The following is a 14,977-nucleotide window of genomic DNA, read 5'->3' as shown; positions in this document are numbered from 1 at the left end:
TTTGTTTTGTTGCGCATGATTTCAATCTCTAGTTAATTGTTGTCATTTTTTGTATACTATATTAATAAGGCCAATGTCCTAAATGTACAGAACTCGTTGACTATCTTGTATATTTTTTTAACTTAATTTTTTGAACAAAAACCTTTTATTTGGAGAAAAAGAAAAGAAGAAAAAAGACCACATTTAGACACATTTCCAATGTGTCTTCTGAGCAGCCTGGAGATGTGAGACAGGTGACCTGCTTGTGAGAGACTTGGCATGTGTTGCGTGGAAAAGGGCCCTTTCCCTCCCGTGGTAGGACCATATGCCCCCAAGCTCCAACAAACAAAATCCCCCTGCCCCCCCATTCCCCCCCCCCCTCTCCCCCAAAACCCACCCACGCACGCTCCTTTCTGTCAACGCAGCCTGCGCTCCCCACCCCCGGCCCTCTGTGCCTCCTCTTCTTCGCAGACCCTCTTGATAACTGACAGCAGCTGCGGTGATGAGCACAATGCGTGGGCCAAGGCAGCTCAGCTGGCCTCACTCCCCACTTGACACTGGTTTGACCTCTGGCATGTGAGCCGTCCTCCCCGAAGGCGGCTCTGCCAATAGCCCGACACTATCTCCTCTCCCCACACACCCAGCAATGGGTGCATCCCCAGGTCGTCCAGGTCAATTAAATTCAAATTGAGGATAAATGATTTGTAAATCATGTACAGATAAGGAGCTAATGCGCCAGAGGGAGGAAGCGCTGCTGCTGTCACTCTTGGTAGTTGAGAACTTCCTAAAAAAATGTTCATACTAAGTTCCCCATGGATGCTTCCTCAATATTTTCTTGTTGACTTTCATCTACTGAATCCCGGCTAGCCGTACAGTCTCTTTCGTGTGCATGGATCCATATTTACCGACCCCGTATGTGCACAGGCAGCATCAGCGGTGCAGTATGAGTGAGCGAGCAAGGCTTGTAATAGCTCTCCTCCCAAAGGGACTGATGACACCACGGCAACCAAAGAGAGGCTGACGGTGTGACAGAGCAAGGGGCTCATCGCTCCCCTTTTGCCATTCTGCTCCTTTACAACTTTACAAAATAGCCTTTTAATTTGCTGCAGCGTCTGGGGTGTCTGAATTGTGCCTGCATCAATCACCATCATCGCCGGGGGGCCGCGGGCACTCTGTCCCTTGGGCCCTCTCACTGAACAGCCCCCTCAGGCAGATCACTCTGTCCCCTCGTATGGGGCTGGTCCCCAACCCTCCCACCTCTGTCCGTCTCCTCTTACTCTCTCGCGCATACAACGCGATACTGCTTGAAGCCCACCACTCGCTGCACAATTGACCAGCTCTCGTGACCATATCTCGCCTCCTCAGCACAGCTTTGACGAAAGGAGAATTTGTTGTATCCTAACACACACAAAACAAACGGCGGGTTTCATTTCTTAATAAATTGTTCACAACAGCTGTGTGATTCTACACAAGAGAGGTTTTTTGGTTTAACATTAACTTAATGTGGACTGCCTTGCTCTATCGAGGTCTGAAAAGGACTCACACTCCCTCCGGGCCAGTGAAACTCATCAGTAATATACATCTATAGGCGTTAGATTGATGGAGATGCATGTGTGAATGAGACAAATCCCTGATATGATTTGGCAAGTCAGTGCAGAGGTGGTCAATATAGATTACCCTTCGCTCTGTGGCTGTCAGCCCGGCGTTGATAGCTTTTCCTGCTTTAGCAATGTGTGTTTTTGCATAGAGGAGCGACCTCTCTGGCTTTTAGTTACCTCTAAATTTGACCATCATATTCATAGTTTGTTGCTATTGTCAACTGGGTATAAATCAGTAAATGTACTTTGTATTTCCTTTACCCATACTGCATGACAGTACCTCTGCATTTCTCCGTGCTACCTGTGTTATAATAATTCAGTCAAGCACAGTGTAGCTCTGTGTTGTATGCTGAGCACTGCAAATGCCACGCCATGCTGTTCCACTTCTCAGCTCTAAAAAACAGGCAAGGCCGGACATCTGTGGATGTTCCCTGGAAATGGATATTAAACTAAACACCACACATACTCATTCAGCAGTTTATGAGCTTATACACCGATGTGGTCTGATACCATGGCCCTGCAATACATATCTTTTCAGACATGTTAAAACATTATAACTGTTTCAGAGAGGTGTTGGGTCAACTTTCATTTAAGAGGCTGTGTTTTTTTTGGTGCTGTTGAATTGTATTCCGTTATACTAAAATGTTTGCAATATATTTATGAGGGTAAACTTAATATTCCAAACACGTCTCACTATTTCGATTCATGTGTCCCTACTAAACAGTTCACATGCACTTTTACAGTAAAGGTACACTTTCTACAATCTGCATGGAGTTTTTTCCATTTAAGTAAAATAAAAGACATTTTCAGTCCACAATAATAAAACGTTTTACAAGGAACTCTTTTAGATGAATGAGCATTCTTAAATAACACATATAATATGCCATGCATTCTTTCTAGAACTATATCAGAATACAATTATTCAGGTCAGTGAGTACTCAGCTGATTTTATTCTTTTGTTTGTATCCAGTAACATACTTTCACCACAACTGTACTAAATATAAAAGATTTTAGAGTTAGCTAAAAAAAACGCCTTACCAAACAGTACAGAGAACAAATACAGGATGTAAACCTGTTAGCTAATTACATTTTAAATGACAAACTGATAGGATACTAGAAGGAGCACGTGAAATAACTTGTTCCAAGTGTAACCCTCAACCTATGAGGCAGTTTTCATGTTATCACTTTTCTCAGGTGAGATTCTGATGGAACAATTGAGACTCCTGCCCAGCTGCATTCAGCCCAAACGGGGAGTGAAAGGTTAAAGAGGCCATCCTGTTTCACAGTAGGGTGCTCTCTGTCGGATGCACTTGCCATATTGTGTTGCCAGGTATTTCCCTCCCGTCTATAACTTCCCCATTCCACCACTACCTAATCAGCTTTAATTGACTTTAATTAGCATCTAGTAATTAATTTTGTTTTCTACATATTATTTGTATGAACGGTCCCAGCGGGTGGCCTGTTCATCTTGTTAGGGCCAATTAGCTGCAATTAACAAACACTAATGACATGCTTTTTTTCATTCCAAAACAAACAGCGTGCACCCTGCCAGAATCCAGTGCTGCACAGAGACCTCTTGTGTGTTGGATTGATGCAGGGGGCCAGCTCACCAGGCTAGGCTTCTAATCAACACCTCTAATGGAGAAACACAAACCCAGAAGGAGACACTTATCCACACGACTCGCACTTAGGATACCACGGAGATAATTACTTTCCCCTCTGGTCTTTCCATTGTCACCCACTGTTACATTTAGACAACTGAGATCAGGTTATAGAGAAGTCTCACGCATTTACAATTGGTAATCTGTAGGTTGATGCTATTAGCATCACACTGAATATGTGAGGAACCAAGAGTGTATATATATGCTGCTATCTGCTCACATATAACAACGCATCGCAAACAGGACAGACAATGTCAAATGAGGCCTTCTTCTTTTGGAAATCTTCCTAGAAGAGATGTGTGCACTACCATTATGTAATGTGCATGAAGCCATGCATTCAACGAAGCTTGTGTTGAATAAAAGCACATGTTCATCTTAACTTTGAGTAACTCACCAAAAGAGACAAAATCAAACACATTATGTTTTTTATATGATGTCATGTGTGTTTAGTATTCAAGTGCATTGAGGGGCTTTAAAAAGCATGCCAAAAGCACCCACTGCTGCATGGCATAAACTTGTGCATTTTGGATATATGAGCCCACGGTTTATTGTGCGTTTACTTTACACAGCAATTTGAATGCAATAAAAAGATCGAAAAGGATGGATTTCGGTTACAAAAAGGTATTTAAATTTATGTAAGCTCAGTGTTGCGACTTTCTCAAAATACACTACTTTAACTTGAAATGAAAGCCTGATGTTAAATTAATTTAAGAATATCAGAATAATTATGAATGTATCATGTTCACATTCCAATGGGACATTTAGGGAAATGTTTACATTAGTTATAAATAAAAAATATTATTGGATTAAGTGTTAACTGTAAAACGCCTTTTGTTGATGACAACATTCACTGTTACTCTGGAAAGCTCCGCCCCCCACATTCTTCTTTCAAATCAAATGTTGATATTTCATCAGAAGCAATATTTTAAAATAAATCTATAATGTGTTCAACTTACACTCAAACTGTTTTTGTGTCTTTATTGTGTCTGAATTGCAGAGGGCTAACATGATGAGTCAAAAGCTATAGTAAAATTAAAGAGTACATTAACACTAGGCCAGTAAACATATAGTCCCAGATTGCAATGAGCCACATGGGTCACTGGTTAGCAGCTCCGTCTTTCAATCAGGGGGTTGGGAGTTGGTGGTTCAATCCCTGCCCTAGTTGATATTTGAGCAAGACACCCTAAATTGCTCCCTGCAGCTGTGCGGTGTATGAATTGTTAATCTCTTTGGATGAAAGGGTCAGCTAAATGACATGTAATGTAAAGTAACATTTAACATAGTGATAACATTTCAGAGATAACGCAACTAAGAGTTATTATTCTACACTGAGAAGTGTAGAAATAACACTCCAGTTGTTATTTATATTTAACACTCGGACTCGTGTTAATCAAAATAAATAAATCTCAGTGTAGTGTATAAAATAATAACTCTTACCAGAGTTGCGTTGACTCTGAAATGTTAACACTATATGTTCAGTGTTACTTTAACACTCTAAAGATAAGGGACTATATATATGTTCACTGCTGAGTGTTAAAATCTACTCTTTAAGTGTGAAATTGAAACTCCCAATTGTGTATAGGAAACGCGGAGGAAGAAATCTACTTCACCAGCGCACCAACAGGGCGCAATAACATCTAACAGGGTAGCCTACAGACCGGACTTTCTAACCATTAGTGACCCGTGTCCTTTCCTACGAAAATTAAGTATAATGTTGGGGTGCCAGACTCATCCATGTGAAAAGCTTGTGTTGGCCATGTTCATCTGTCCTCTTCCTATACTGAAGGGATGGGGCCTGCTGGTCGTTTGTCACCTGCCCGTGATGCAGTCTAATTCTCCCATAACCCAGGGAATAATTTATTCTCATGATATCATCATCGACCCTCAGCAGGCTATCCTTGAGAGAGAAAATTGTTATTTTTGTAATGAGAGCGTTGTTGGAGGGTGGAGAGATATATTTTTTTACATTTTCGATTTCTTTTAATTCTTTACCGTCACAGCTCCTTGAGCAGCCGTGTCCCCATGAGAACACTTCCCTTGGACCCTTTTCATTTTCAATAATAAGCATTAAAGTCATGTTTTTATAAGTTTTGGTATAGTACCTGTTTCCCTGCGTCTCTTCCCATACATAGACGAATACTTTGTTGAATGATTGATTTACTCATTTAAAATAGTAAACTAGTACATGTATATATCTTTTTGAATGTATTTTATTTTATTTTATTTTATTTTACAACCATAGTGTTGTACTTCCTTTCCAATAATACTGAAGTGCATGTGGTGGAGTGAATTGAAAAGGCTGCTCATAGGTTTGCTGTGAAGATGACGTCACACGTCTCTTAATAGGCTAAGAGGCTGAGCTTTAAGAGGTGCGCTCATTACAGCGTTTCTCTCAGACTGAGAACTCATCAGAGGGAAAATGGGACACAAATGACAAGGCTGAGCGCACTGATAGCATGTCATCGTTATTTGTCTCTACTTTAGACACCACCCTGGATACGTCGCACAGTGGGGTAGGTTCTTTTTTTCGCACACTTCAGATGATGTCGATGGGCCATGCGATGATCTCCAGCATATAATTTTGTACCAGAAATGCTGTTTTTTCAACAGTCAACCTTTCATTTGGAGCTGTCGGCCACATGTGGATTGTTGCCTCGTGGAACAGAAGAGCCGCATTTCCTCTCACGGACGGTGATGTGATTATTCCGATTAATTTGGATACATTGGATTTCCGGGATCATACCCAAAAGCAAGTCCACAGCGAGGTGACTGGGACGTTGGAGAAATCCAGAGAGTAGTGTACATATTTCCCCACACTGGGCTGGGAATAACTCCGGACAATGCTTCAGTGTTCCAGCTGTGAAAAGCCTATTCTTGATAGGTTCCTGCTCAAAGTTTTGGACAGACCATGGCACATCAAATGTGTCCAGTGCTGCAAATGCAAATGCACTTTATCAGAGAAGTGTTTTTCAAGGGAGGGGAGACTGTATTGTAAAAATGACTTCTTTAGGTAAGCATTCAAAGTGTTTGTGGTTTATTGTTTACAACAACAAAACGGGGGAAACAATTAAACTGCTGTCAAATGTTTATTTTTGAGTTTTTTCCCGATTAAATAGAAACGCGTGCAGTCCAAGGAAGAAGAAAAAACACAAAAAGGATAAAGGCTGAACATATAGAAAATAATATGGTCTGCTGTCCTAAAACTATACTGGACTGTGTTCTGCTAAGGGTTCCATAAACCCTGAGGGGCATGCGTATTTCTATTTATTATATTTATTTAACATTACAAAAAGAGTTTAGTTAAGAAAAAACTACATGATATATGTGTTTCCTCAGTGGGCCTTTTATGCAATAATGTATATCTGCTATTCTACGAGCCCTTATTGCACGTGTGATTGCTATGATGGATTTTCACTCATAATGGGATTTTAATATTATTTTAATATTTTATTCCACGTTATTTAAGATTATGCTTTAGATTTTAGACATCATTTCTGAAATGAATGGAATTGAAATACATTTCAAGGCTGGTTTGTTTTCCTTTGTGGACCATTGTCCTCTGATAGAATTGAACTCAGTGTTCTGGACCCACCATTACACAAGTACAAACAAAACGTATATTCGTCATTACTTTTCAACATATAATTGCATGCTGCTGAAACTTCCCCCTGACTGTTGCTCTCCCTCTTCAACAGGACGTTTGGGACCAAGTGTGACGGTTGCGCCCAAGGGATTTTACCCAGTGATCTTGTCCGCAGGGCCAAGAGCAAAGTGTTTCACCTGAACTGTTTCACGTGCGTGATGTGTAACAAACAGCTGTCCACCGGAGAGGAACTGTACATCCTGGACGAATTCAAGTTTGTTTGTAAGGAGGACTATCAGAATAACAATGGAAAAGACACAATCCTCCTGGCAGGTGATTAATGCCATTAAGAAAGTTGTTTAATGTTTCGAAAATATCTCGAATGTATTATTATTATTATTACTATTACTAATATTCGTATTATTTGTGTTATTATTTGTATTATTATTATTTGTATTTGTATTATTATTATTATTATTGGTATTAGTATTATCAGCAGCATCTTCAGGTCTAATGCTTTTTTTAATCTATAGTTCAAATTAGTGTATTATATGCATAGTGATACCATCAAAGTGGGCTATTCAGAGTATCGATGATAATATAAAATATTATGATGAATATGTTTAGAATCGCTGCTATTTTAATAACTCTTTTTAGACATGTCAGGGTCTTCCTGGATATTTTTTCTGCGGGGTGGATTTATATTCTCAGACCCATGTGCTAACATCCCATTCTCATGGCAGTCACGACGTGCAGCGACCCGAGTCTCTCTCCGGACTCCCAGGACCCGCAGGACGACGGGAAGGACTCGGAAACGGGACATTTGTCCGATAAAGACAACAACAACGAGAACGACGAGCAGGGGACCGTCGGCAAGCGACGCGGGCCTCGGACCACCATAAAAGCCAAGCAGCTGGAGACCCTGAAAGCGGCTTTCGCAGCCACGCCGAAACCCACCAGACACATCCGAGAGCAGCTGTCACAGGAGACCGCTCTCACCATGAGAGTCATCCAGGTAAAAGGCAAAAGGAAGAATACTTTGAAAAACGACAGAAAGGTTGACATCGTGAGGGACATTTGTTGATCCATCTTTGACACCTCAGTTCCATCCACAGTCAGTGCGTTAATAAGTTATGGCGCTTCGAGGACCAACACAACAGAGAATAAAGACAGTCTATATTAAAGCTACTCTATATATTAAAGCCCATACTATATACCAAAACGCCCGAGAAGCATTTATGCAGAAAAAAACAGTGATTGGGGATTTATGGGCAGACTTTTGGAGATTGGTCCTAAATGCTTTTTTATTCAAATGGGGTTTCCAAACCAATTTTATCCATAATCTTTACTCCCATTGCGCTCCTAAAACCTTTAAAAGCAAGACTCACTTAGCTTCTTGTCCATGTGGACATTTTTAAAAGCTCCCCAGATGCAATTTCCTGTTGGATTGACGCCTCGTTTTCAACATCAAAATGGTTTAAAGGTAAATGGTCATCATTTCACGTTTTTTTTTTTTGACGCATTTAAAAACACAAAAATAAAAGAATAATGTGATAAAAAATTGTTTTACTTGAACCCTATTTCCATTTTTATGGCAAAATAAGTGCAAGCAAATATTTATAAACAATATACTAATTTCGATCTTTAAATTATCGAAATATAAAATGTTCACGCAACTCGAAACTGTAAAACGTCAGTCAGAAGGCCCTGCGAGGCAGACACAGGTACAGGGGGAATTCTCATCTAGTGGGATGTCCTTTTTGCTTTCCTGCTTGTGTCACTCACGCTGTTCCTCTAATAACTTCAACATCATCATTTATTTATTTTTGTCCGATATAGGTTTGGTTCCAAAATCGGAGGTCCAAAGAGAGACGCATGAAGCAGCTGAGCTCTCTGGGCGGCCGGAGACACGTGTTCTTCCGCGGCCAGAGGAGGATGAGGGCGCTGGGAGAGAGACTGGAGGCAGAGGAGCTGGGACACTTCTCTTATTATGGAGGTAAGCCGTGTGTTTCGGTGATGTGAGGTTGATAATTCCCTTTTAATTAAAAGTATTCTGATAGATCTACTTACGAATAACAATTAAATGTGCTTCTTAAGATTGATGCAGTCCCTATTCTGTAATACATATCTTGTATTGAGCTCTATTGAATTTGTTGATTTTCACTAAAAACTACAGAACAGAATATTAAAAGCAAATCAATTTGCATTGTTCGTATATATTGATTTTAATTATAATATTCTGTGCACTGATCCTGGTATTCATGTGCATGCAGACTATCCTGGTGAATATTATGGCTCCGGAGGGAATTATGAGTACTACCAAGGCCCGCCATCGTCCCATGCTCAGACTCCAGGAGACTTGGGCTTTGTGCCCTCCTCTGTCCCTGCTGGCACCCCATTAGGAGTAATGGACCACCACCATCCAGGGCACCACTGTCCCGGAGAGGTGCACTGTTTCTCTGATACCGTCTCTCACCATCCTGCGGACTCACCCAGTCCAGAGCCCAATATGCCGGGCTCAATGCACAGCATCTCCAGCGAGATGTGTGGCCCCAGCACACCCTACACGACTGTGTCCCTCAGTGACAACGGATACACCAACCAGCTGTCACAGCCCTCCTCAGAAATGAGCGAAGGCACTGTCTGGTAAACCGGCCGACCCCAAACTACAAGGCACACTTGGATATTGAAGGCAAACTTCAAATATTTTTTTTTTATTCTTTATTTAAAAACACTTATTTATCTATTTATTTATTTATCTGCTTGCATTTTTGTTAAGCTCTATTTAAGTATTTATAAAGCTCTATATTTGTATGTCGGTATAACTGTTTATTGACTAGCCAATCAATAGATTGTTTTAATGTGAATTTGAGTCATTAATACGTTCACTGTGCTGGGCTCTAATTGATCAAGCAATAAACAAACATATTTATATGCTGCAGAATCTGTTTTTTGTTTTTGTTTGTTTGTTTTTGCCGCAATTGTCAATGAATTGTTATTGTGAAGGTGCATGACAGCATTTCTTTTACATCACCTTTCAGTGTTTTTACACATACTGACAAACAGCACCCTGCATCCATGAGTTCATGTGTAATACACTATTTTATCATTTAATAACAGACTATGATTGTGATGTTCAATACATTTGACCAAATACCTCTCTCAGGACTGTGGGAACATTGTTTTTTTCTATTTATTTATTGGCCACTCCCCTTCAATTATTTCATTACCAACACATATTTGCCTTCAAAGGGATATATCTTTATTAATCTGAACATTGTATATGTAACAGAAAAGGATTGACTTCAAAATGAGTCCAACGTTATACACAGAATGATGGACACCAGTCAACTGTTTACTTGAAGCTCCAGTATTCAGGGTTTGGATATCAGCATTGTATAAAACCGATTAATGCAAACCAACCAAACTTTTGTAGCCGTTATAGATTTCACTCACTGTGCTAGTTTGTATTATGTCCTCATTCAAAAGTAACGAAAGAAAAAACCCAAGAGAATACAAATAAACTGTTGCCAAATGAAAACACAGCAAAATCCTGCACCTTTTTAGTTATGAGACGCAGCGTTTTTTAAGTGTACACTTCCTCTCCTAATGATCTGAGCATGTTTGTAGTAAAAACATTTAATTTGCAGCTCAGTTAGCCAAACAGCCGAGAATCAAACTGGTTTTGTCTTAATGGATCAAAATGTCATATCACTCACATTGATGGTCTCACACACTGCCAGCAGCAGCAATGTTGTTTTTATGAGACATACTTGATTGTTCCAATTAAGTTTATGAGACCGATGTTTACGACCATTCACTGTATAATAAAACACATATTGATCGTTTTTATTTGTTAATATTTTTTTGGGGGCGGGGATACTTGTTCTTTCAAGTACGGGGGATTCTTGACGTTGCAAATGTGTGATGCACAGTCCTTTGATGAGATTATATATGGGATCAATTAAAGAAGCAATTTAATTTCCAAATAGTGTTGGAACCTCATTATTTTCCTCCTTGTGTTTTGATGAAACCAGGGGCAGTACTTAGTTATCAAAATAATGACATATAAATGTATACTTGTAACCATTAATTCTTCCTAATTCAATGTACTGAGTGCCACACACATTGTTCTTCTTCTACGGAGAGCACCTTTAACAATATGCCCAGTTTACCTGTGTTTAGTTGTTGTGATATTTTGTATTTTTAATTGATACAAATTGCTAAATGGTACTCAACACTTTTATAATGCAAACATCTTGACAAGGAGATTTAGGATTTCTTAAATTAATTTCATGTAGGATTTTTATTTTTTAAAGGCAGCAGAGTCAACAAAGCTAGAGCTGCTCATTGTGCTGTTACTGACAGTGTTTGCTAATCCAGACGAAACATCTAGCCCACAATCAATGGACTTTCAAATCCAGGAGCAATTGGTCAGCATTCTTTTTGGATCACTTTGCAAATGTTGGTGAGCTGTCGGGTTTATAGAGTCGCTGATCTCTGCTCAGTACTGTGAGGGAAGCACACGCAACACCACAGATGATAACATGTTATTTCTTTATGCACAGAGGTTTTGACTCTTGATATATCCAATGAGGTTACGGTGGTGTTCCTCAAACACAAAAAGCACCTTTCAGAGACAATTGTAAAAGTTAATAAGCATATCATATACTGCAGGAGGTGAATGGATGTGTGTTTACATTACGAAAATGGCCTTTTTAAATATGTCTGGCAGTTGTCCATGAGCTCGTATGAAATGAAAAGTAATTTGTGTTGGTCGTGAAGACGTGACTGATGACCGAGTGGATGTTTTAGAGTCAGGGAAAGGTGAGAGCAGCACAAAGGAGGACGGGACAAACGCTGAATATCGAACCACTGGGCAGTGAAGCAGGAGGCTGGAGGAGCAGATCAGTGAGGCTGTTTGGGGGAGGGGCAGGAGAGACAAGCCTCAAACCGGGAACTGGACAACATAGATGGGGATACGTTATTTATCACATTGATTTATATTGTAATGTTTTTAGGATTTCATTTGGGCTTGATATTTCATCTGTTGGTCACAAGATCTAAACTTGAGAGAAGAAGGGCAAGCATGAGGTTGGACAAGCAAGCCGATACCTATCAATGAAGCCAACATAGTTCTCTATCACAGACACTTAATGCACACCAGACACCCGAAAGAGGTGAAATTAAAGGATAATGGTAGAAATAAGTTATATTTTTGTTGTTGTCAACAAATCCCATGAAAAGACCCAAAACCCCAAAGTTAGTCCATCTCATACTTTCTATCTTCCCATTGTGGTTTTTAAAAAAAGCTCAATTTGACTTTGGGACTTAGTTTTTAGAAAACATTACTCTAATTGAAGTAAATACGGACATTTCGTCAGCAGAAGAAATGGCATAGAAGGCTGATCTCTGCCAGGTGTGTCTGCAACCACCACTGCTGTGTTGTGTAGTTGACTGAATTCAACAAATAATCATCCATCTAGACACCAAAGGGGATGTAAACATTACAAGGAGTATATTCACATACACACCATTCAAACTCACAAACAAGAATCTTGGCCAAACACACAGTTTAAATCATTAAAAGTGAGCCGCAAAGGCCCGAGAGAGGGACAGCAGTGTGTATAGGACCTACCGTAGCTTAGCGGTTAGCCAAACACACCGCACACTGTTATCCCTCCACTGTGGCTGCAGAGTAGTGGACAGGGGATCAGAGATCCACTCTGTGTTCTCACGATGGCGGCCTCTACTTAAACAGGTAATGCGTGTAAGGTGTTTTGAAGAAAGTGTGAGCAACCGCAACCATGAGAGGTCCCTGAGACACAGATGGCGGAGATAACCACAGCGCCTGTATTCATGTCAATGAAGGAATATGTCACCCAGCGTTGCTCATTGATGTGTTTTAACAATGGAGCTCTGGGGCACAAAAGAATATGGATATGTCCGTCCTTTCACAGTCAATATTTGCTTGTTGTTTTGCTCTTTTCATGGGATTTGCTGACAGTAAGAAATATATAGATATCATCAGATTGGCCCGTTGCGTAGTGAGACCCTAAACCTGCCCTGGAAATAACATCACGTTGCTCTTTAAAGACAAATTCAACAAATGGAGTCCAGTTAGATACAGACTTTCTGGGGCTAGCTGCTAATGGGGGAAAAGCTTGAAGGCACCGTTTTCTTCATCAGCCGGTGGTTGTTACTCCAACCAGTCCCATCCCGCTCCGGGATTATCATCGGTTCCACATGGCTTCATTTCGCAGTGCATTTCTGCGCTACATTGTCCTTTCTCAAAAGCTGATTGGAACTGATTGAACTTTGAACGCACTGAGAGCTGCAGTGGTTTTGATTTGAGGCTCAGTAATTCTTGAATTGTATGTCTGGTTTGATGCTGATCCAACTGTAACTGTGGGAATCAGTGGAAATGAGTAGATCATATATACATGATACAGTCTCAAGTGAACGTGACAAAAGAGTGAGAGTTTCACGCCCCACAGAGGTTGTTCAGCCACTTCCAGCTCTCACAGAGGGTGGAATTTTCTGTTGGAGTCATTTCAATGCAGCAACATGTGGACTTTAACATACTAAATATACTCTGTTTAGCATTTTGAGTTGTAGGCTTCTCAACAATAAAATCAACAATTTGAGAGTGGTCTATTTTCCATATTTCAGTTTGATGCGACAACATTTGTGATAATGTAACATTCTTAGTTATCACTGTGTTGTCCACCTCATTAAGTTAAGAGTACATTACAGTTAATATAGTAATGGTTATTGAATATATATATATATATATATATACCAATGATATTAAATCCCTTATATATATAATGCTGATGGACACTAAAGCGCATAAGTAAAGCTACACTAAAAGAAGAATTTTAGATTAAATATTCATAAAAATACAATATATTAGATAGAGATAGATAGATATATACTTTATTAATCCCCAAGGGGATTACATATATATTACATATTAATATGTATTGAAGGTTTTAACCGGGGTCCCGCTCTCTTAATTAGGGCCAACCACTTTCAAATGTTTGGAGGTAATGCTATGTTGTTAATCAAGCTAATCTCTGTTTATCTGAGCAAAATGCCACGATTAAGAGAGATTTGCATGTCAAACACGAGGCCAGCGAATCAATTAAAGTCGAGTGATTATGGCGACCATTGGACAAACCACGCACAATCAGGATTATCTGTCCTCTTAGAAGTCACATGTAGTAGATATGTATGTCACTGCAGAACACATTTAACTGTGTCCAAAGGTATGCACATATTTTGTATTTTGCACATATTACACACCCAAATCGATGAGTCCCATCAAACAAGGGATTGTTTACCCAGAAGTGAAAAGACTAAATTCCACCCGCTGAGTGCTAATCACCACTGAACACTTTGACTCCACGCTGCACTTGACTCGGCAGGAAAGCTACTTGCAGTTAGTCCCTTTATTTGTTTTCACAAAACATGACAGTGACCTCAGAGGGAGCTGTGTTTGTTGAATACTGTGTGTTTGGAGTCCGCAGTCAGGTAGAAGATGTCTTTTCAATCAATGGGGTTTGGGAAAAGTGAGCATAATGCATAAAAGGTCTCCATATAAAGACTTTTTATAACCATTTTGTCACTCCTCGTCATGATGTAGTGTGGGAAAATGTCAACTATCTTCCAGAGGAGAGTCCATTAGGGCACAACACTAATGGACTTGACTTCAATGGAATTGAGTAAAAGCATTCTCCTGGGTAGCCTCATGAACTTAAACACCTACACACTGTGGAAGGGATGAAGCCAATCTTGAATGCGAGTAAATGCCGTTAAACATGACTGGACAGAGATTTTGATTGGATAATACTTTATTGTAATTTGACATAGAAATCCTTTTCATTTTCTAATCTAAATCTTATTTGAGCTCAGTATTGGCCTTTTTTGTCGTCGCCGTTTCCTTTGAATCGCCCGCAAAACGTGGCCCTGTTTGCTAATTTGGCTCTTTCTTCACATTTTGCTGTAGGCTCGGTAGTCCACTTTCTGCATGAAAATCATTCACACATACAATTTTATAATCAATGCCCACAGTAATAGGATTCCTCTGGCCATGGGCAATTAATACAGTTTTTCCCTTTTTTTTCCCTCCATGCGCTGATCTCCAAGCTACG

At 40.0% G+C, this 14,977-nt stretch overlaps 1 protein-coding gene across 1 annotated transcript; it reads left to right on the top strand.

Moving 5' to 3' along the window:
• Positions 1-6,078: 6,078 nt before the first annotated feature.
• LOC130191827 (LIM/homeobox protein Lhx1-like) lies at positions 6,079-9,471 on the top strand. Its single transcript, XM_056411546.1, has 5 exons — positions 6,079-6,248; positions 6,934-7,154; positions 7,565-7,836; positions 8,661-8,817; positions 9,095-9,471. The coding sequence occupies exons 1-5, from the start codon at positions 6,079-6,081 to the stop codon at positions 9,469-9,471; spliced, it is 1,197 nt and encodes a 398-aa protein (XP_056267521.1).
• Positions 9,472-14,977: the final 5,506 nt, after the last annotated feature.

The sequence above is a fragment of the Pseudoliparis swirei genome, chromosome 3, assembly GCF_029220125.1.
Source record: "Pseudoliparis swirei isolate HS2019 ecotype Mariana Trench chromosome 3, NWPU_hadal_v1, whole genome shotgun sequence".
NCBI lineage: Eukaryota > Metazoa > Chordata > Actinopteri > Perciformes > Liparidae > Pseudoliparis > Pseudoliparis swirei.
This window is presented reverse-complemented; position numbering and strand designations above follow the sequence as displayed.